Consider the following 25,245-nt stretch of genomic DNA (forward strand, 5'->3'; position numbering starts at 1 on the left):
ACATTAGGAAAAGGAGTCCCTGCCCTGAAGAGCTTACAATCTAAGTGGTAAGTAGGGACAACTTAGAGACAGCAGGAGGGCGTTCTGGTAAGTGCGTCTGCCAGGGGCCACGGTCGATGTATGAGATGTATAGGATCAGCCACGGAGCTTCCTATATGCTGCGTTATATACATATATAAATATATATATAAATATATATATATAAATATGTATGAATTGTGCTTCAGTGGGGTAGATAATGAAATAGTCTTTGTTCAAAATTGTATCTATCAAGTCCAAAGGTACGTAGTAAGAGTACAAATAGATTCCTGGTGACAAAGTGCAGCTTTTTTGTTGGGGGTAACCTCTGTGTCACCTCAGTAAACATAAAAAGGTATCCTTGATTCGCTGTGACTTAGAAAGAATTTCTGAATCTGCATAAAACACACACCCTTCAGTTCATTTGGGGTGAGGGAGAGGAATCCAGTACATGTGCTTAACTTCTTGGGATATACACAATGGCTTCCTATATAGGGAAACATTCTAAAGCAAATGTTCTAACGTCTTGTGATTGCATTTATGGTTTGCCCTACTTTTCAATATCAGCACCTGACCCTTGACCTTCCAAGGATGGGTATATTATACTATTATTAATGACACACAAAATTGTCCGGAGACAAAGAGAAGCTGAATTTCCTTGTTAATCAGCAACCAGTGGGTCCCCAATTACAGGCATTATATTGCAGAAAATGTGTCTCTTCAGCTATTCGCTACTTAAAACAAAGGTGCTTGGATCCCTTCCCATGTTACATTTTCATCCCTTACTCTTTACTCTGCTCTTAAAGAGCAGTTAATTATTTTACGTTGTTAGCATGAGATTATTCAACCTATTTTCCAGAGCTAGAGAAATGGCGTGATTTTCTTATTATCTGTAATAACTGTAATTTGGTTTTATAAGCTGTTAAAATGCCACGTGTTACTGTGATAGCACAAGGAAATTTGGGGCTTTGGCTTATCCTGCTATTGTAATACTTGTTTTCCTTAATCTTTCTGGGTGAGACAGGAATTGCACACTACATTACAATTATGCAGAGGTAGAACTATTCCGTTTCACTACTTAGAATCCAGTAAATGATCTGATAAAATGATTCGCCCGGGTGTGCTTTCTAAAACTTGTTTTTGCTTTTGCATAAACTTTAACGGTCAAAAAAAAACTTCCTAGAGCTCTGGTTACTCGCCGTGCCGTTTATTTGGTGGAAGAACATGCAGAGAGTATGGCGTTACACCTGATGAAGGTTCCAGGGACACACCTGAAACATTGTACTCTCTGAATGTTCTTTCAACAGCCAAACTACATGAAGCATAACCAGAGCTCTATGAACCTCTTTTGACTGTTAAAGTCTTTGCTAATATTTTCATAATGGGGTTTCGGGTTTAACCGTCTTCTTTTTTCATGATTGCATATGGGTGCTGGCCACACTCTTCCAAGTTTCTTTTTGCCTCTTCAAAGCATCACAATGCTCCATTTTTTAGAAATAGGTTGGCTTTTGCATGCATGCAGGAATGCAATTTAGTTGGATGTAGTAGTTTTAAACAATTTTTGTTATTAAATTCAATGTCACCATTACGCTGCTTATAATTCCAGTGTTATTGTGCAAAAGCCATTTGCAAAACTCAGGAAAAGGGAGAATCTTTTGTGCCTGGGGTTTCTGATACTTACCGCTAAAATACCAGTCATTTGTATCAAATTATTTGATTCATTTTGACTTATGCGTCAAGTTGTGTTGAGTTTTATTAAATCATAAAATGTGGCGTATTGAAATAACATAACACAATATGACAGATGCATTGTTTAGTGTTGAAAAAATATACCATTTTTTTTTCTCCTTAAAATTGGGTCAGGACAGATTACAGAAACTGTAGCACATTTAATAATTATTAGAAGCTACCTACATGTCAAAACAAGAAACAGGTATCTTTGTAATCAGTAAATTTTAATTAAGACATGCCCAAGTAAATTCCTTTCGTGCCAAATGTCCCTTGCCAATAAGTTTTCACATGCTTCATTACTGAAAGAAAATAATCATAGACGAATTATACAAAAGACTTAAATTTAGCTGAAAATATAGTGTGTGGGTACCAACATTAATGTTTAATATCCTTCCATGCAATTTTCTTGGCTATGTACTGTAAATCTGTTTTCTGTTTTCATTTCTCAAACTATATGTTCCTCCATCCTGAATCTTAAAACGGTTCCGCGAATGATGTTCTCCATTTAAGATTTTCCCAAATTCTTTGTTACCGTTTTGAACGCATTAGTTATACCCATGATTGAAGAATAAATATTTGTCAAAGACAAAGTGATGGGAGCAACTTCTGAAATATCTGTTTATATAGGTCATGCATATGGGTATAGGTCACAGTATAGTCTCATGTTCAACACAATACAAGTTGTGCTGTTGGTTACTTAAACAGTTTCTACTGTATTCTGTTGATAATGAGCGCCATGGCTACCAGTCATTTTTATTGCATTCCTTGACTTTTTCCAACTTTTTTCCCCCTTTTCTAATTTTGATATCTATCAAAGTAACTCATAATAATGTTGTTTTTTCTTTTCTTTTCTTGTTTTTCTGTTTTGTTTTCTTGGTGTTTCTTGTGCTTCTGACATTTTACACAGCGCTGTACATAGAATTTTCTGAAGGCACAAGTCCATACCCCATAGAGCTTACAATCTATGTTTTGGTATCAAAATATTCTGTACTTAGGGTTACGCCTTATTATGATGTACGTGTACACTCCCCTCCCATTTCTCTTTCCGTACTCCTTCCCATAACTTGTTTGACCTGTTTTTCCTTTTCTGTTTTGGAAAATAAATGAACATATTTAACATTGAGTAAAAAAAGAAAACATCAGGGATTTTTAAAAATATTTTTGCATTAAAGGTACGCAAATAACAATACCCCTTGTAAATTGTGAGCACATTGACATGTCTCAGACAGGTCTGCAACCCTGCCTTTCCCCATTATCTCTTAGGCTGAGTTCAGGGTGGATGCTATGCGACATGCGAGTGCTTATGCGCACGTCCGTCCGTCACAATTTCAGGTTGTTCTGTGGGAGTTTTCAAACTGAAAACACCACCGGCGGCAAAGTACAGTATCGACGCTGCTACATTTTGGGCTACAGTGATATTTTGGGCTACAGTTATTTTGGGCTAATGATATTTTGGGCTACAGTTGCGTCACGTTAGCTGGTTCAGCGAACCAGCTCCGTGACACGTTCGCCACGCCCCCAAACACCGCGACCCAACTCCTGCAGCTAAGTCACAGATCGCTGAGCTGCAGGAGCACGCGGCGGAGGCGCGCACGGAACCTCGCGGCCGTAGCATCCATCCTGAACTCAGCCTTAGAATACAATGCTTCGGCTGCAGCCAGGGATTCTGGGTAATGACATGCAAATGAGCACACACAGGGTGTTACTTTTGTCTGTTGTCCATTTCAACATGCATCCTATGAAGCTTATGCCTGCCGCTTTTTCACCACAGCCTGGGTTATAGAAGTGCAAGGGTTATAGGTAGGAATTAGACGAAGGAGTTGGCGCTGTTATGCAGGGTTTGCAATGAATTAAGCTGAATGTGGTACAGTGGTTAGGGTGTTGGTCCTAAACACAAAAAGCAGGATATGGGGTCATTTACTATGGTAACTGCAAAACGGGAGCGATACCAGTGCAAACAAATTATTCCAGGTTTATCAAAGGAAACAATCCTATTACTTGCTACTAAATACCATATTCCCAGGGCATACTTGGGAAAAGATGTATCTCTCAACACAAGGGCGGCCAACTCCAGTCCTCAAGGGCCACCAACAGGTCATGATTTCGGGATATCCCTGCTTCAGCACACGCGGCTCAGTCAAAGAGTCTGCTTCCTCACAGGTGGCTCAATCAGTGGCTCAGTCTTTGACAGGGATATCCTGAAAACCTGACCTGTTGGTGGCCCATGAGGACTGGAGCTGGCCAGACCCTGTCTTAATGTATCTATCTTGATAGAATATCTTCATAACAATGTCTAAGCTGCATGTTCTTCATTCATCGGTACAAATCAATGCGCATAAGTAATATCTTGCTGACTACATATTGACACATTGGAGTTGGTATATATTTATTGAAATGCTGATGGCTGTACAGTTCACACCAATTTTAATCTGAGCGTGCAACTTTTCCTCATGTCCTCAGGGCTCTTGCTGATGTGATGAGACAACAGAGTCACTGCACAGCGGACCACATGGAAAGGGATGCAAATCTCGTCGTTCACGTGCAACACTATGAAACCATGCAGTCAAGACAGCCTGCAAATAATCTCCGTAAGTGTTATTACATCACATTAACTGCTAGGAATGGCCAGATTTTTAATTGGATGTGGAATCAGATTACCATGCTAAATTTGCTTTTTATACAGTATGTATGTTTAACCACCTTAGCATTGGCAGAGTTTCATTTAGAAGCCTTCTTATGTTGTTGTAACATTAGACTAGTGTTTTTAATTTGTATTTATACACAAATGGAACATGGCTCTGAAAGTGCATCTCTTCCAGGAGGCTTGATAAAGCGAAGGTCGATTAAGGTCATTTTCACATTTACAGTGGCAGACTTGCAAATAGGTTGGTGGTACACTCACCCATGAATCGAATGGCCATTAATATGGGTCAGATCTGTATTTTTCTTTTACGGTTTTGGATGTTTTTTTTCTAAGTTGCTAATAACATGTCCACAATTCTGCCGGCGTTCACTTTCATGGTCTCACCGAGATTTGATTTATACAGGAATAGTATCACTCTATATAGTAATCCAACACTTGGCTTTTTTTTTTTTTTGCTATTGTAAAGTGACGTTCCGTGCTTACTAATGGATTTAATTTAACCCCAATCACCTGAGTTGGTTCTGCTCTATTTTTCTGTTCTGATTAATACTGATCCGTTAATGGCCTGGTACAGAATATGCTTCTAAACTGATGAAACAAAGCAATTATGGCTAAATAAATATATGTTGTATACTGGCGAGTTTATCTGAACAGCCAAAAAAGCTTAAAAGAGACCAGGTTAATAGCTTTGTTAAATATAATATACAGATACAATAACAGACACATGGACATAGACCAGAGCACGGTATGCTCATGAATGAAAGTATTGAAGTTTTCCAGCTAGGTCTGGGTAGATGGTTAAATTACATAATTTAGACATGTTATATTTGTGTCTAGACTAGCATTTGAACGCACAACTTTTTATTGAAACGTGCAATCAATGCAACTGTCATTTGTAATATGCACATGAATCTTCTCTGTTAAATCTAAAAATCATTGTTTTCATCCTGAATCTCAGTTCATATCTGAGTCAATATGTTAAATCTAGTTTTTTTTCAAGCAATTTCATGGACATATTGAAAGAGTTACTGAAAATATGTCAAATATTAACAAGCATCAATTCTGTAGCACAAAATCATGTTAAATGCTAGCCGGCAAAAAGAGATGGGCTTATTGGATATGTACTCAATCCTGTCTTCACAAACAGTGGAAGTAAAGAACAGAGCCAAAGATTGTTCAGAATGTGCGTAAGAAGAGGTTTTCTGTAACCCAGTGTGCTACCGTGGAAGGATAAAATGTAATGAAGTCGTACAGTATACAGTACAACAACATTTTTACTGTATTATAAGAGGGAAGCAGCTGTTCTTCAGGGTATTTATATGCAGGGTACTGTCATTCCTTAACACAGGCTTGTATCTATAAATTGTGTAACACAGCGGGCTATAACTGTGAGAAAGTGTTGTTTTAAACTGTGTTGAAGCTAAATAGTGATATACACAGGGGTTATATATCAAGCCAATAATACATACTGTACATAATATATAATTCTAAAACAACACTTTGAGAGGAAGATTGAACATGCGCCTAACCGCATCATTGTATCAAGCGTGTATTCTTGCGCCTGTCTGACCTGTGGATGGATAACAGCAAACGATGGAGATATGGGGGAGATACACACCGGACCTAATACATTGAACTGTATCAAAACTTTACAAGGGGCAGTTCTCTTCGCCCCTTGTTCGTGCAGCATAATTATCTGCCATGTGTCTCCAAATGTAAGAAATGTCAAAACAGGTTGCTGCTTTTTGTGCCCTCTATTGGACTATATGCAAAGTATACATTGTCTGATGGTAAAGAGGTTAATAGGCCTGGGAAACAGTGCCCTTGTGCATCTATTCACTAGAAACCTATAAGAGAAGCATACATTAACTCTTTAGAGTCAAACTTTGAGTGCTAAAAGTAGTACAAACCATCATAAAATGTGTGTCGTGTGTATGAAGATTACATACATATGACATATAATTTAAATTAAAACAGCACATCTGATATTATTGATCCCCTCAATGTCAGAAAATGCATGCAGTATTTTGGCTGCCCTCTCAAATCTCTCTATCTCTCTATTCAATAGGGTGAGCAGTTACATAGTTACATAGTAGATGAGGTTGAAAAAAGACATACGTCCATCAAGTTCCACCTATGCTAAATTTAGACGACAGATACTGTACTTATCCTATACAGGGCCAAAGACAGATTTCCAATGGCCCAGGACTAGAGTTGCGATCTCCCCCCCCCCCTGCCCCGGTGTCGGCAGTCTTGCGAGCCCCCCATTTCACACCTTGCAAACCCCCTCTATTCCCCCATCTTCCCATGTATTTCTCTCCCCTCCGTCTCACTCCCTCTCTTCCTCCCTCTCTTCCTTACTCTCCCCCCCCATCAATTACACAATTCTGACTCAATCCCTGCCCCCCTGCCTCGCACACATTTCTCTATCCTGCGTCTCACTCTTACTCCCTATTTTCCTCCCTCCCTCCCTCCCTGCCTCTCACTCTCCACCCCCTCTGTTATTTACCCCACTCTCACTCAATCCCCCCTCCGCTCACTCATTCCCTCCCCCCTCACACAATCCCCCCACAAAATACATACCAAAAATCCCAACCCCCAAATACACACAATAAAATCCCCACTCCCCCCAAATACATACCAAACCGCCTCGCCATCCCCCAAATACATATACAAAAAACACACCCCAAATACATATAATAACCCCACTACCCCCAAATACATAAAATAACCCCCACCCAACCAAATACATATAATACACGCAAAATACAGGCTTACCTTGGGGATGATATCAGGCCGGGCCTGGCTGCCGGTCCTCTCCTTGGCCCGGCTCTCCCCCAGGTGCGGGCCTACCTCACTGACTGTTCCACGCTGAGCTTCTGATGCTGGCACGTGCTAGGCCTCTCTCTCATACCGCATCTTGCTTCTGGTGTGCGCCGACGTCAGATCCGGCACATGCCAGCATCAAAAGCTCAGTGTGGGACAGTCAATGAGGGAGGCCCGCACCTGGGGGAGAGCCGGGTCTTGCAGCAAGGAGAGGACCGGCAGCAAGGCCCCCTGCAGCCACCTGGCCTTGGACATTTGTGTCCTCTCTCTCAGGGGCCCTGATCCTATATTTGTTCTTACAGTTTATTGATCCAGAGGAAGGCAAACAAAAACCCCAGTGATATATCATCTAATGATATCTCATAAGGGGGAAAATAAATTCCTTCCTGTCTCCAAGTAATGGTAATCGGATTACTCCCAGGATCAACATTCTTCCCATGTTTACTTATTTGGTATATCCCTGTATACCTTTCCCTTCTAACAAGATGTCCAACCTTTTTTTGAAGATATCTATTGTATCTGCCATCACATAATTATGGTTACTTCCCATCCATTCCCTGTTTAATGCAAGATAAGATCTTGTTTGCCTTTGCAGCTACTGCATGACATTGGGCCCTATTGCTAAACCTGGTGTCTACAAGCACTCCTAAATCCTTCTCCATCAAGGATTCTCCCAATTTTCCCCCATCTAATTTGTAAATCACCTGTTTTGTTCTTGTTCCCCAAATCCATAATCTTACTTTTATCTGTATTAAACCTCATCTGCCATTTACCTGCCCACGTTTCCAGTCTCTCCAAGTCCTTCTGGAGAGAAATTAGATCCTGCTCTGATTTTACTACCTCACAAAATTTAGTATCATCAGCAAAGATGGAGACTTTGCTTTTTAAGCCAACCTCAAGGCCATTATTAAATAAGAGAACAAACAAGGCAGCCAGCCCTGATTAAATAAGCCATTATTAAATAAGCTAAAAAGCAGGTGTCCCATTACTGATCCCTGAGGTAATCCACTCACAACTTTAGCCCAACCCGAAAAAGTGCCATTTACGGCAACTCTCTGTTGTCTATCCTTCACCCAGTTTTTAATCCAGGTGCAAATATTTTTAGCGAGTCCAATTTGTTTTATTTTGTACACTAGCCTCTTGTGTGGAACCGTATCAAAAGCCTTTGCAAAATCTAACTAGACCACATCAACTGCATTACCCTGGTCTAAATTCCTACTTACCTCCTCAAAGAAACTAATAAGGTTAGTTTGGCACGACCTATCCTTCATAAATCCATGCTGACTATTACTAATAATTTTGTTATACATTATGTATTCCTGAATATTATCCTGTACCAAACCTTCAAGTAGCTTCCCCACTTTTGAAGTCAGACTTACAGGTCTGTAATTCCCCAGTTGTGATCTAGCTCCCTATTTAAATATAGGTACCACGTCTGCTTTACGCCAATCTTGTAGTACTGGACCAGTGTAAATGGAGTCCTTGAACATTAAATTTAATGGTTTTGCTATTACTGAATTTAGCACCTTGAGAACTCTCAGATGTATGCCATCGGGCCCAGTGCCTTATTTACTTACATTTTATCAAGCCGCCAATGAACTTCTTCCTCATTTAACCAATTGTTCGTTAATACAGAGGTTGTGACTTCCTCCTGTGATACTATTTTTGCAAGTGATTCTTCCCTGGTAATTACCTATATTATCTTTTCTATTTTTTTGTTATTAAGGTACTTAAAGAACTTTTTAGGGTTGTTCTTACTTTCTGTTGCAATCCTTTATTCATTTTTGCTAATTCGATTGGCCTTTTGCAACTTTGTTTCATTCCTTATAATTCTGATATGCTGCCTCTGTCCCTTCTGCCTGCCGCTTCCTTCCCATTTCCTCCCCTGCCTGTTTATTTAGCCACTTTGGTTTAGACTTGTTTCTTTGATATTTATTACCCCAGGGTATACACTGATAAGTGTGCTTTTCTAACAATGTTTTAAAGACTGACCATTTATCATCCACAATTTTCCCTGCAGAAACATAATTCTAATGTATTTCTTGTTATTATTCCTCACTTCATTAAAATCTGCCTTTCTAAAATGTTAAATCTTTGTTAACCCATATAATATCTTTTTTTGATAATTTATTTCAAATGAGACCATGTTATTATCACTGTTTCCCAAATGTTCCCAGACTTGAATATTTGTTATTACTTCTACATTGTTTGGTATTACCAAATCCAGTGTTGCTCCTCTCCCGGTTGGGTCCTCAATAATTTGTGTAGTGCAATTGTCTTTTAGCACCCCCCAAAAACTGTTTCCTTTTGTTGTAATGCTAATCTCATGGCCCCAGTCTATGTCTGGATAATTAAAATGTATGTATGCATGTATATATTTATTTATATAGCGCCAACAGTGTACTCAGTGCTCCACAAAGAATACAGTACAGGGAATTATAATAATTCAATAAGTGCAGCAAAATTAGACAATAGGAAAGGAAATCCCTGACCTGAAGAGCTTACAATCTAAATGGTATGATGGGAGACTTACAGAGACAGCAGGTAAGGGAATAAGTGCTGTAGATGGCTGTGCTTGGCCACGATGGTTGGTAGGAGTGACTGAGTTTGGGACAATAGCCATGAGTGCAAGCTACTGGGATGCTTGATTTGTGAGGCGAGTTTTAATGGTTAGTCAGTATTAAATCAGATAGGTTAACACCATTAGCAGGAGAAGAGTAAGCCGGGAGGTGTGGGTGAGAGCAGGTTTGTATATGGCTAGGTTCAGGATTAGGATAGATATCCCCATCAGCAGGAAGGAATAGATAGAGAGAGGGTGTGACTAGAGGATTTGTGGGGGTGATTTTTGTTGAGGGGTAAAGAAGTTGTTGGGAGAGAGGTGTATAAATAATGGTGCAGTGTATGAGCACAGGCATAGGTGGAGGGAAGCAAAGAGATGGAGAAATGTGGATAGGAGGGGAGTGGGAAGGTTGGAGAGAACATAAACGTTTACAAAGGAGTGAGAGACTTCCCAGGTATTGGAGGATAGGAAGAGAACAAATTATCAGAGCATTTAGAAAGTCAAGTTCTCACAGTTGCAGAGTTGTTGTTGTTGAACTGCAGAGTCCAGTTCTTGAATTCTTCACCTCCAATGCTAACTCCAGTATTAACTCCACAGACACTTTATATGTGCCACTTAAGATGTTACATCACCCATTATGCAAACATGACCTAGTTTTCATGCCTTGGGTAACTCACAGTTAACAGTGAATCAACGCACAGTCAACTGAATGCATCAGCTGTGCATTACCCTTCTTCTCACCACATTGTGTAGGAGCCAAAGTCCTTAAAGTAGTAATTCATGTTCAATTCATACATTTTTCTCCCCACTAAAAATGAACATACCAGGATTTACAGTAATTCTGAGTCATACATTTATGATTCCTCTCCTTTTAACCCCAAAGCTTTGTCTAGTTTCTTTCAGTGAAATGCACAGGTTGAGCCAATTAAAATAACTTTATGTCCTCTCTAACCTTTTTCATATTATGTTTATATAGTAGATAATATACAATAGGCCAAATACAGTTAGAATAAATAAATCATTATGTCCCTGCATAAAAAAAATACTTATGATTGTAGCTATAAATCAAAATTCTCACATTAGATGTATTATTCAAAGAGGGTTTTTATCAAATTGTAATATAATACAGCAGGGAAATACTATAAATCCTATATGATCCTATAAATAATCAAGTGAACATGTCATGTTTTTTTTTTTAAATCTCCCACTTAAACATTAACAATAAACATACAGATTTACATTGATATTAAATTCAGAATTTCACAATTTTTGACGTGAGATGAAACTGGCACATATTTCTCACAACACCACTATGACAACATGTAAATGTCACATGTCATAATGTTTATAGAATGCAAAGAGAAATATTGTACAGCATAGAATAAATATGAAAAGACTGGGATTTCTGTTTGAGCTGTCGCATTTTTTATTTATAAAATGTGTTACCAGGAAGTAATACATTGAGAGTTACTTCTCGTTTTCACGTATGTCCTGGGCACAGAGTTATGATAAGCATTAGATGGTTACATTAAATGAACAGTCGTTACACAGCCAATTCACAGGCATTTCATGGACAGTCAGAGATAATATATGATTATGGGAATTGTAACAGATCATCTCTAACATCAGCGAATGGCAGAACGCGGCTGCCACCTTTGGGGAGACTCGTGTGGTCTCATATAAAAGAGAGTCCTCCTGACTGAAGTAAAGTGATAGCAGCTAGAAGCAAACAGACCCTCCCAGCAAAAATGCAGATTGGAGGAGAAGGTGATGAAATGTAGATTAGATTATATCAATGATATAATTTGTACAGTTAGTTTATACTTAAGCAGAGCCATTGTTGGCTGTTACAATGTATGATTATAAGAGACTAACCTGATAAACCTTAGAGACAGTTATAAAGTTAATATTTCCCACATCCTTTAGGGGCAATTAGTGCTCTTAAATTGTAAAATATACATTAAAATAAACTGTATTATCAATGACAACTGTTTACTACAATTATTTTCACATTTATATGTATCTTAAACCAGGGGTTCTCAACTCCAGTCCTCAAGACCCTCCAACATGTCAGATGTTAAGGATATCCCTGCATCAGCACAGGTGACTGTCTCCAACTTAGACACGGATTGAGACACCTGTGCTGAAGCAGGGATATCCTTAAAACCTGCCCTGTTGGGGGGGACTTGAGGACTGGAGTTGAGAACCCCTGGATCAAGAATTAACTATGAATATAGATCTTGGCAGAATACCTTGCAGACAGAATTTAAAAATCAGGGTAATAAGGATAGGATACAGTGGTATTAGCACCAGGCATTAGAGGTATTACCATGATACGAACTGAATCACTACACAGACAATCTTACAATCTAACATGACATTGGTCGGGATTAGTAGGCAATTCCATTTGAAAATCAAGTAACACTTTCATTACTTAATTAAATAAGATGCACAGCTAAAGTAAACTGTAATAACCCCAACCCCTTCCCCCCCCCCTCGCCATGGAGTTTCACACTCTGGAGGGATGTCTAATTCCAATGGTATTAACAAATACATCAACAATGTCTGCATAAATGACAAATGCCACTACACAGTGCAAGAAAGCCGGGGACTGATAATCTGCTGATAACGATAACATAGCACAGATGAAGGGTTTCATATGTCCACAAATCTCTCAGACGGCCAGGGAGATTTCTCGTTTGTCATCACTTTTCTGCTCCATTTTTTAAATTAATTTTCCTATTCCCTTCTGTACACATAATAACCATTGTTAGTGCCTGAAGCGATGCCAGTGTCTATTAACAACACATTCTGTCCTATGCCAAACTTAGTTGTCAATGCATCTGGCACGTTAAGAAGTAGGGGGCAATGCATAAGCTCGTGACGATGAAGTTAGAACACAAGTTATTCCATGTTCTCTGAATTCATAAAACAAACAGAAAAGATACCCTCTTGAATGCACTCAAAACGATAAAGTATGAATAGTGATATATAAATAAAAATAGTTTATTAGATACCAGTAAAAAATATTTAATACAGGGGGCGTGTTAAGAGGTTCCAGGACCAGCCCATAATGACATACCGGGAAACAAGAAAAAGAAAAGGGGGAGCACAGGTTGAGGGGTGAAATGGAACAAAATATGGTTCAGGTGTGTTAATCCCTGAAACAATAACGGTGGTGGTGTCAAAGTGTGTATTAACTCTTAACACTTACACGGCCTTGTGCAAATGCTGTCGCATCAAGGTATCTTTCGGTCTTCTCTGTCTTGTGTAGTTCTTCTTCTCTCTCCGTCCGTGTACTTCTGCTCCTGGTTCTTTAATGCAGTGTCACCCTCGGAATAAACGAATGAACATAAAGTACAGAAAAAAATAGTTAAAATGTATAAAAGAAAGAAACAGGGCTAAAAAAGGCTGTATAACACTCACACGGGCACGTGAGAGTGCAGTCTCTGGGGAGGTTTCTTTAAACTTCAGCAAACAGCTTAGCCTCTCAAATAGGGATGAAATCTCCATTAAAACTGAATAGGCAGTGAGAATGGGATAAATCGTTGTAACAGAGTACTAATACTCACACGGCCAAGTGTGAGCCCACACTTGGAATGGTATCTTTGTTGCTCCTCTTGCAGTCTTCAAACCGTGGTCCAAAGGAAGTTAGAGTGATAAAATCCTGCCCCAGAATGGTAAGGATTGGTCTTCAACAAGGAGTATAGGTCATGGTCTTTATTAAAATAAAAAATAAATAAAAAAAACGGTAAACAAAAGAATGCTGCGAACTATAAGAGTAAGCAGCATCAAAACCGATAAGAAAGCCAGTCTATGTGGAATATAATGTAGGACCTTGACCTATACTCCTTGTTGAAGACCAATCCTTACCATTCTGGGGCAGGATTTTATCACTCTAACTTCCTTTGGACCACGGTGAGTATTAGTACTCTGTTACAACGATTTATCCCATTCTCACTGCCTATTCAGTTTTAATAGAGATTTCATCCCTATTTGAGAGGCTAAGCTGTTTGCTGAAGTTTAAAGAAACCTCCCCAGAGACTGCACTCTCACGTGCCAGTGTGAGTGTTATACAGCCTTTTTAGCCTTGTTTCTTTCTTTTAGACATTTTAACTATTATTTTCTGTTCATTATGTTCATTCGTTTTTCCGAGGGTGACACTGCATTAAAGAACCAGGAGCAGAAGTACACGGACGGAGAGAGAAGAAGAACTACACAAGACAGAGAGGAGAAGACCGAAAGATACCTTGATGCGACAGCATTTGCACAAGGCCGTGTAAGTGTTAAGAGTTAATACACACTTTGACACCACCACCGTTATTGTTTCAGGGATTAACACACCTGAACCATATTTTGTTCCATTTCACCCCTCAACCTGTGCTCCCCCTTTTCCTTTTCTTGTTTCCCTGTACAACTAAGGATCCTGGGTAGATCCTTTTTTGGTTTTTTTTGAGTCACAGGAGGAGTCCGAGTAGCGGAGGGACACCTTATGAACTCCTAAGGTTGTAACCACACTTTTATTCCCTCCTACCCTTATCATACACAGAGGTAGTGCCCGGGTTTTCTCTTTCTACCTAATGACATACCAAAAGAAACTTCCACATAGAATTTATGAGGAAGGGGACCTGAGGGAACGCTAGTATGTATATTACCGTATGGTATATAGGCTATCGTACACAAAGATTAACTCCAAATGAATAAGTAACTGCATAGAATATGGCAGTACTATAGTCTAAAAAACTGGCAGAAAAACGGTTCAAAGACCGCATCCAGTTATAGCCTCCTAAACCAACTAAACAGTATATACTTAGAGATATGTATGTAATAAACAGTATGCACTGAGTAATATAGTAGGATCACCACAGAGAGTAAAGTAGTAAATATCGCTGTAGAGTAAGGACAAACACATAGTTAAAATGTGTAGTAAGGTGTAAATACACGTGCTGGTGATAGATAAATGCATTATTATTGTAGCATCCACAGTATGTATAATAACCTGGGTCTTAGCTATTAAAAATCACGAGCATAGTATTAGAACATACTGTAAGCAGCAGGAATCGTAACTGTTGCTAGTAACTAATGTTACAATAAACCAAAGTGCCCCTAGTGAACCACATTAAAAACGTGGTAACACAATAATACAAAGGGGGAACTTCGAAACACTATACTTAGCTTTGTGTCAGTATACTGTGGCTTCCCTTCCTGTCCGTTTGCGGGAGAAAGGCTCCAGCTACAATGTAGCTAGTGAGTGTATCCACCGGTGCTGCGGAGTGACGTCATGCCGTTGAGTCACCTGACGTACGTTTCGCGCTTCGACGCAGGTGACTCAATGGCATGACGTCACTCCGCAGCACCGGTGGATACACTCACTATCTACATTGTAGCTGGAGCCTCTCTCCCGCAAACGGACAGGAAGGGAAGCCACAGTATACTGACACAAAGGTAAGTATAGTGTTTCGAAGTTCCCCCTTTGTATTATTGTGTTACCACGTTTTTAATGTGGTTCACTAGGGGCACTTTGGTTTATTGTAACATTAGTTACTAGCAACAGTTACGATTCCTGCTGCTTATGTTCTAATACTATGCTCGTGATTTTTAATAGCTAAGACCCAGGTTATTATACATACTGTGGGTGCTAAAATAATAATGCATTTATCTTTCACCAGCATGTGTATTTACACCTTACTACACATTTTAACTATGTGTTTGTCCTTACTCTACAGCGATATTTACTACCTTACTCTCTGTGGTGATCCTACTACAGTATATTACTCAGTGCATACTGTTTATTACATACATATCTCTAAGTATACACTGTTTAGTTGGTTTAGGAGGCTATAACTGGATATGGTCCTTGAACCGTGCCTCTGGGCTTTACTATTGCATATTTCATGCTAGCCCTTTTTAGGATCCCATCCTCCTATTGTGCGCTTCATTCACATATGGATTTTGCTGCTAACATTTATGTAGGTGATTATTTCTCACCGGTGTGTGTTTGTGTTGTGACCATACGTTGTTATACATTTATATGATTATGCTACACTAGCTTTGTATTTTAGGCTGGCCATTTCGGCATATACTTATCGTTAATGATTAGACTCCTCTAGCACTCAGTACTGGTAGCGGTCCATACAGTACCCTGCCAGTTTTTTAGACAATAGTACTGCCATATTCTATGCAGTTACTTATTCATTTGGAGTTAATCTTTGTGTACGATAGCCTTTATACCACACGGTAATATACATACTAGCGTTCCCTCAGGTCCCCTTCCTCATAAATTCTATGTGGAAGTTTCTTTTGGTATGTCATTAGGGGCTGGTCCTGGATCCTCTTACCACGCCCCTCTGTACTAAATATTTTTTACTGGTATCTAATAAACTATTTTTATTTATATATCACAATTCATACTTTATCGTTTTGAGTGCATTCAAGAGGGTATCTTTTCTGTTTGTTTTGTCTACTTATCCCTACGTCCCTTTTTGCACCAGATTATATCTCTTACTACTATACTTTCAAGCTGATGCGGGAGCTTCCCCTCTTCCCCCCGTCCCCCTGCTTTATATTCTCTGAATTCATAACCAGGTCAATCAAAAGGAAACTGCTAAATTAGAACAGATTATTAGGGTGGCTTCCCCTCACCTGGTGTGGCCACACAAATCATTCAGCAGAAAAAATGATAACTGCATGTTTCCTTGAAAGAAATAAAAACACATTAGAAAAGACTACTATTGTGTGAGCATCATCCTTGTAAGGACTATCGAAGAAACAGTACGTTTTTCACATTGAGTGCTGCCACCCTGTCCATTATTTCTCCTTAATTCATTATATATATATATATATACACACACACACACACACACACACACACACACACACACACACACACACACACACACACACACACACACACACACACACACACACACACACAAACACACACACACACACGTGGAGGTATCACTATTTTTTTAATCTGGAACAGATGGGAGAGAAACATGCTCGTTCGATGTAATCTCTAGTAAATGTTGGTATCCTCATCACGAAGTCCGCTGGAGCGCCGCCCTCTCTGTGTGTGCTGAATATTCAATGTACCACTTTTTTACATTTAGAACAACAATGTTTCATAATGGACACAGCGATGAAAATAAATAATGATTTCATTATTTTAATCACGGCCGCTAAGAATTGCCTTTGTAAATAGAATCAATCAACGACATTCACATTTAAAATGCCTCATCAACTTGATGGAATTAGTTCAAATCCATCCAGTTAATGCAGGGGTGGCCAACTAAAGTACTCAAGGGCCACCGACAGGTCAGGTTTTAAGGATATCCCTGCTTCAACACAGGTGGCTCAATCAGTGGCTCAGTCACAATGACTGAGCCACTGATTGAGCCATCTTTGCTGAAGGCCCTTGAGGACTGAAGTTGGTCACCCTGGGTTAATACATAAGAATAATTAGGTTTATACTGTATACAGCAGAGTTCAGTTAAAGGTGATGTATTAGGTACATTGGAGCTCTCCTAGGTGCTGAAATATTTCTTGTCACATGTGATTAATTAACTGAGCTCACTAGTAGATTAGTGAGAATGATATCAGATATATCATTGTTCCCATTGTTTCAGTAATTTCACAATTATCATTGAATAAGCTTAAATGACTCCAAACGTGTCATGGTTGACAGTTACCATTCTAACTTTTACATAATTGGAAAAAGGATGTTGAGAAATAGATTTTAGTCTACAGTTCCGTTAAACCAACTAATCTCAGATTGTCATTGACCATCAATTATATTTCTACAAATTGGATGCTAGGTTATATAGTTCAACCTCCATGTGTTGGGTTGTCAAACATGTGATACATCAAGCTTTACACATGTATTGCTCATCAAGTCTCTTTGCATGATACTTCATTAGCATCTGAGGGTTCAAACTGTATAGTGAGATTCTTAAACCCACACAATGCAAGATTTAAGGATTACAACACTAATGTTATCAAAGATTGTTGAATGACACATTTTGGGGGAGATATCAGCACACTTAGGCCAGGATTCACTAAGCCAAGTCAATGGCAGGTAACACCAGATCAAGATACAATATCCTGCATCGTGGATTAGTGGGGTTTTCTTCTGAAAATCCTAGAGGAGGGTGCACATAAAACTAAAGTGTCTATATGTCCCAATTTCCCTATAGGATTTTTCTGTTGTCACCAGTAAGAATGTACTGGGAATAACTGGGGAAAAGGAGACAATATTAAGGCCAATTAAAGGGTTGCAAACTAACATAATGCAAGCAGACATACAGTATTTAAGTAATAATCCCCTCTGAACAGGGCATTACTGGCCAATAATGCTCTGGCTGGAAGGGTTGAAGATCTGTTCGCAGAGGGAGGGAGAGGAGTCACTGCCTGGCTGCTGCCTCCTGACCAATCCCCTGCCCTGTCTCAGAACTGTTCTGACAAAGGAAAAGCTGATTGGCTAGAAATAAACACTTGACAAGCTGCCAAAAATTCCAGGCATTAATGAATGAATAAATAAGGAATTTTAACCAATCAGAGAGCAGGGATTTCAATAATGCCCAGAATTTCACAGCTTTGGCCTATAATATGAGTTAAAATGCTAAACATTTATTCTACAAGTGTTGAGACTAGTTTACCCTAGTATATAGAAGCAAGACATAAAAGACTGTTGCATGTTTAAGATGCTGCATATGGTACCATTCCAGCCAGCAGTCATTTACAGCATATAGTACCTTGCAGATTTTGTATTCTACAATGGATATCATACATGGAAATTAAGATTGATTAGGTTGATTTACTCTGTGAATGCCTTTAAGTGACTAATATGTATTTACCTTAAATGGAAATAAATACAATCACATTCCTTCCCATTGCTAATGTCGAATACTTGAATCTGCGCTAACTTCACCAGCCTACATAAAAGCTGAGATAATGTTCAATCAAGCTAGGAGTTTTTACTGCAATGCTTATGAAATCATATCAGCATCACTAGGCAGTTAGGAAATGTTGCTCGTTCACAGACTCGCAGGCAATATTTCTCGATGTCTGACGCACAAATTAAATCAGAATTGAACATCCCCGAGTTTTGTTTCATTTCATTTATTTTTGTCATTTTAGCCCATAGTTTGCCTTCAAATATGTATGTAATATTATAACCAATGTCATTATATTCAAATAAATCCAGTGGAAGTGAATGTTTAATATTTATAATACGGCTCGGTTGACGTGGATACCATAACTTAACACAATCAAATACATAGGGATTGGTAGTAAACCTGCAATCAGTCTGTAATTATCTCATCATTATTGCTGCTAACATGTTACCTGGTACATTATTAAACTGTTACGTTGTGTTTTTATACACACCAAATAATATTGAGTGGATAGAAACAGACACATTATGTTATTAATCAGAAAGGTGCAAAGAAGGCCATATAATTAACTGTGTTTTTCCTTTACATTGTTAAGTTTGTTAGTGACGGAAAACAATGTCATGTAATCACATTGATCAATCTACATAGCATAACCCATATTTGCTGTGCTATCTCATAATTAGAGAAAGGCGAATCCGGCCAAATCCGTTTCCCGTATTTTCTCGCATTTTCCCCCCAAAATCTGTTTTGCGGTGTAAAATCCAGCCGGATTTGGTAGTTTTTTTTTATCCGTGCGGATTCATCAAAATCCGCCATTGGATACAATCCGTTGACGGATTTGTAGAATCCAATCCACAGATTCAGCATTCCGTTGGCAGATTCTTATGAATCACTTAAGAAACCGCCAACAGGTTGCTGTATCCATGGATTGGATTCTACAAATCCATCCACGGGTTGCGGAATCCGTGAAGTGTATTGGTAATAACAGAACATCTGCAAAACGCAAATCGCCCTTTTTGAGATCCGCTGTGGATCCAAATCAGCCCCCCCAAAAATCACCCATCTCTAATCATAATGTACAGTAAGAAGTGTCATACCTGTCCCCTGCCACCCATATTTACTAGTCGATGCTAAGCCAACGTCTGGCGCATTCAACTGAAGAAGCTGGCTGGTGTCTTCCAACGCTGAAAGGTATATTATGGAATAGCAACAATGAGTAAATATGGCAGTGTGTGTCTTTGGCCCACTAGAAAGCACCCATAAGTGGGTTGAAATATGCTGGGGCAGAGGTTCTCCCACATCCTGCATAATATAAGATTACGGTTGTGAGGTGTGTGGGTTTGTATAATAATGTACAATACATTTATATAGTGTAGTAGCAAGAGGAATATTTATTTCAGGGGACTGTTGCTATTCTTTAAAGTGGAAGACCAGTCGATACCCACAGAAAGGCCAATGTCATGTTACCTTGCAGATATAGTACCAGAATAAGCCTGTGAAACAATTGATACCAGTACAGTTGTAGTGAAATTGGAAAATCTTTAAGTTGTTGAAGCAGAATTATGTTCCTGTGTCTCAGCTTTGTGTATAGAAAATGAATTGTTTCCTCGCGCTGCTGCAGTTGGTGTTTCCCTGTATATTAGCCTTTAATTAACGTTCAAAAAAATAACCCAATAATCATACCTATTGGAACACAAGATTCTTCAGTGAGGGCAATTACAAGAAGTGATAGGCCATGTGTGTGATGTTAGTTAAGGTTCAGTAAACTCAATATGTATTGGAGAGATTAAAGGCACAGGACCATGTTACTAAGCAGTGCTACTCCATAATGAATACTCCAATGCTGTAGGACACCTAACGGCCCCATTCAAGGGAACTGGCCACGAAGGGCCATTTTTACTAACAATGTTACTCCATAATGCAACTTCCACGCTAGAAGACATCTTACAGCCCAATAATTTAAGGAGTCATTTACTAAGACGTGCTGGAAGGTGTCTTATGTCCCACTTAGCAACGTATATTTTAATAGTGAATGCACTTAACCATGTAACATGCTCACTAAACTATTTCATGGTAATTTAAAAATAGCATATATGCTTATATTTAATATAGACCTATACCCTGTGTTCATTTTCATGTCATTTCCCAGAATCCCTCGCTGTGGTGGAAGCATTGTATGCTAGGAGATAGTGGGGAAAGGCAGCATTGCAGACCTGTCTGAGATGTGTGAATGTGGTGATATTTTTGTTTGCTATATTTTCCCCCAAATAATGTATAGATCCCATTCTAAAAATCTATTGAATAGAGGAGGGGGGGGGGGGGTTTAACAATTAGCCAGTTTGTCATCATGGCTTTCTTTGCCAGCAGGAGTGTCAAGTCTAGGAAATTGCTCTTAATACGAGAAATAGTTGGCCACATGGACAAATCTCCAAACAGGACTGACGCATTAGACTGTTCATGGTCCCAAGGCTCAACAAGGTATCCGGCCGCTCCTCCTCCTCTTACCGTGCACCCCAAAACTGGAACAACCTACCGGAGACTCTCACATCCACCACCAGTTTAAGATCTTTCAAATCTAAGGCTGTCTCACATTTTAATCTGGTCGGTAACTGTTTCATTCACCCATAACATATATTTTCTGCTATGCATGCTATGTCTTGTATATAATGTGTACCTTGTTCACTTTTGTAACTGTATTTGTAACCATGTATTATTTGTATCTTAACTCTATGCCTAGGACATCCCTGAAAGCGAGTGGTAACACTCCATGTATTACTTCCTGGTAAAACATTTTATAAATAAATAAATAAATAAATAATGGCAGGACAGGGAATCGCACAGGAGTCTGTTTATATATCCCACTACTTTGCCCCAGAATTTGTTTTATTTTCCTGCAATTCCATACACAGTGTTTAAACTCTGCGCTTGAATGATGGCACTTCGGGCAGTTACCTTTTGAGTTCAGATGGAAGTTGCTATATGCCATTGGGAAAATGAGAACCATGTGTAGAAACTTAAAATGTAGCTCTCTTAAATCAGTTGAAAGGGCACATTTCTTGATGTTATTACATCCCTTAAACATGTCCTCGCAATCAGTAATATCCGGGAAGTCCTTACTCCACCCGGTTAACAAGGCAGCTGAAATACAGCAGGGCCCCAGTCATGTGGCGGGATCCGTTCTAAGGACCCCCTGCAAAGCGAAAATCGCCGGAAAGCGGATCCGGCAATTTTCTTTTTGTGCGCATGCGCAGACAGGCAATGCGCTGTTCTACGCATGCTCAACTTCGGCAAAGCCCCTCATTCTGTGCATGCGGGACCCCGGGCCGTTCTGCGCCTGCGTGACATCGGACCGGCCTGTTCTGCGCATGCGCAACAATGGCGGCCCCCTTCTCGGTACCGCCGTATCGGCGGATTGCCGAAAAGCGGGGCGCCGAGAAGCGGGGCCTTCCTGTAGTTTTTTCTCTATGCTGTCTGAGTAGGTCTGCAACTCCAAATACTTTTAATTATGTATCTATCTATTTAACATAGCTACTTTGGGTATCTATAATTCCCTCTCTCTGTGTTGCTTCAGCACACGAAGAAAAGATATGTGAGATTTCAAAAGCTCTGTGCAGTATAATTTAATTGACATTAATAACCTTCTTATTGGTCCATTAAAAGGTATCACAAGCTATACCACATCACTAGTCTTCCAGCACCAATATGACTCCTAGGACTGCATCATAAAGGAGACCACATACCACCAATCCAGTTAACTTAAATTCATAGTCATCTATGAACTATTCATACTATGCCATGAAGTTACATTATAATAAATGGTGTGATCTTTTCCATTATCATTTTAATAAGCAGGTAGTACAGGCTCACAGAAAGGGTCCTGTGGGAACACACCTTATGAAATATTTACAGGCTCCATTCCATTTTTATTAAAAATACAGGATTTCAAATGAAATTTCAAATGAAATAAAAAATGAGAGCCAGCTTTTTGTCTGCTGGCTCTCTTCAACAAATATGAACTAAAAACAGCATGCATATCTGTTTTAATGAACTAAATTAGGTCAAGGTAATGGCATTAAATGTAAACTACAATGCAGTGAAAAATGTTCTGAGTGACTCTTATTATAATCTGTGAACCATGTAACTCCTCTCCACTCCTACTGACTCCCCCCAAACTGTAAGATGGGGCATAGACGAAGAATGTGATAATCTCATAATCTGTGCACCATGTAACTCCTCCTACTGACTCCCCACAAGCTGCAAGATGGGGCAGAGAGATGCATAATGCTATATATCTCATTATAATCTGTGCACCATGTAACTCCTCCTACTGACTCTCCCCAAGGTGCAAGCTGGGGCAGAGAGACGCATAATGTTATATATCTCATTATAATCTGTGCACCATGTAACTCCTCCCCAACTCCTCCTACTGACCCTCCCCAAGGTGCATGCTGGGGCAGAGACGCAGAATGTGATACATCTCATTATAATCTGTGTACCATGTAACTCCTCCCCAACTCCTCCTACTGACCCTCCCCAAGGTGCAAGATGGGGCAGAGACGCAGAATGTGATACATCTCATTATAATCTGTGCACCATGTAACTCCTCCCCAACTCCTCCTACTGACTCTCCCCAATGTGCAAGATGGGCAGAGACATACAGAATGTGATACATATTATAATCTGTGTACCATGTTACTCTCCCTAAGGTGCAAGCTGGGGCATAGAGATGCAGAATATGAAACATCTCATTATTATCTGTGCACCGGGTAACTCCTCTCAAACTCCTCCTATTGACTCTCCCCAAGGTGCAAACTGCGGCAGAGAGACGCAGAATGTGATACATCTCATTATAATCTGTGCACCATGTAACTCCCCCCAACTCCTCCTACTGACTCTTCCCCAGGTGAAAACTGGGACAGAGACACAGAATGTGATGCATCTCATTATAATCTGTAAACCATGTAACTCCCCCAACTCCTCCTACTGACTCTTCCCCAAGGTGCAAACTGGGGCAGAAATGCAGAATGTTATACATGTCATTATAATATTTGCACCATGTAACTCCTCCCCAACTGCTCCTACTGACTCTCCCCAATGTGCAAGATGGGCAGAGACATACAGAATGTGATACATATTATAATCTGTGTACCATGTTACTCTCCCTAAGGTGCAAGCTGGGGCATAGAGATGCAGAATATGAAACATCTCATTATTATCTGTGCACCGGGTAACTCCTCTCAAACTCCTCCTATTGACTCTCCCCAAGGTGCAAACTGCGGCAGAGAGACGCAGAATGTGATACATCTCATTATAATCTGTGCACCATGTAACTCCCCCCAACTCCTCCTACTGACTCTTCCCCAGGTGAAAACTGGGACAGAGACACAGAATGTGATGCATCTCATTATAATCTGTAAACCATGTAACTCCCCCAACTCCTCCTACTGACTCTTCCCCAAGGTGCAAACTGGGGCAGAAATGCAGAATGTTATACATGTCATTATAATATTTGCACCATGTAACTCCTCCCCAACTCCTCCTACTGACTCTCCCCAATGTGCAAGATGGGCAGAGACATACAGAATGTGATACATATTATAATCTGTGTACCATGTTACTCTCCCTAAGGTGCAAGCTGGGGCATAGAGATGCAGAATATGAAACATCTCATTATTATCTGTGCACCGGGTAACTCCTCTCAAACTCCTCCTATTGACTCTCCCCAAGGTGCAAACTGCGGCAGAGAGACGCAGAATGTGATACATCTCATTATAATCTGTGCAACATGTAACTCCCCCAACTCCTCCTACTGACTCTTCCCCAGGTGAAAACTGGGACAGAGACACAGAATGTGATGCATCTCATTATAATCTGTACACCATGTAACTCCCCCAACTCCTCCTTCTGACTCTCCCCAAGGTGCAAGCTGGGACAGATGGGTCAAATCTGAAGCACATTACTTTGATACATATGGGCAGGATGAAAATGCCCCAGTTTTTCTCGAGAATTATCTTGATACTTAGGACCCCGTGGAATTTCTAATGCCATATTTACATGTGTGTTTCTAGACATGCAATGAGAAATCTATTGTCTTGAGCTTTTAAACAATGTTTTTTTAAAGATAAGGTTTCACATGGATGAATGCTTTCATTTTACTGCAAAGCCATAATATGTTTCTAAGTGAAATGGGCTGTAGGAAACGAAAAACAAGAATATAACATTTTATGTGACAACAACAACGTGTCTTGGTCCTTAAAGAAAGGACTGGCAGCTGCTCGGATAACAAAAAGAAGCTACTCATTCTTTGTAAGATCTCTTTTGTGCATAGATGATAATCAAGTTACTCAATAAACATTATCATCTGCAGTTACGTTCAAATTAATTATAGGTTTTGTTTGTTAATAAAGGAAACACAGAGACGGGATCTTAGTAAACACTGAAAGTGGGAAGTTACATTATATGCAAGTTAGAGATTGTTCCTGAAATACATAGATACATAGATTACATAGATTACATAGATAGATTACATAGATACAGAGTTACATAGTAGATGAGATTGAAAAAAAGACATG

At 39.6% G+C, this 25,245-nt stretch overlaps 1 protein-coding gene across 1 annotated transcript in view; it reads left to right on the forward strand.

The window, feature by feature from the left end:
- The window catches only part of SHISA9 (shisa family member 9), a 253,607-nt gene that overhangs the window by 28,293 nt on the left and 200,069 nt on the right, over positions 1-25,245 (forward strand). Inside the window, exon 2 of the mRNA XM_075566138.1 lies at positions 4,210-4,337. Coding sequence (XP_075422253.1) covers positions 4,210-4,337 — 128 coding nt within the window. The remainder of the gene's footprint in view (positions 1-4,209; positions 4,338-25,245) is intronic.

This window comes from Ascaphus truei, chromosome 11 (assembly GCF_040206685.1).
Source record: "Ascaphus truei isolate aAscTru1 chromosome 11, aAscTru1.hap1, whole genome shotgun sequence".
NCBI classification, from domain to species: Eukaryota; Metazoa; Chordata; class Amphibia; order Anura; family Ascaphidae; genus Ascaphus; species Ascaphus truei.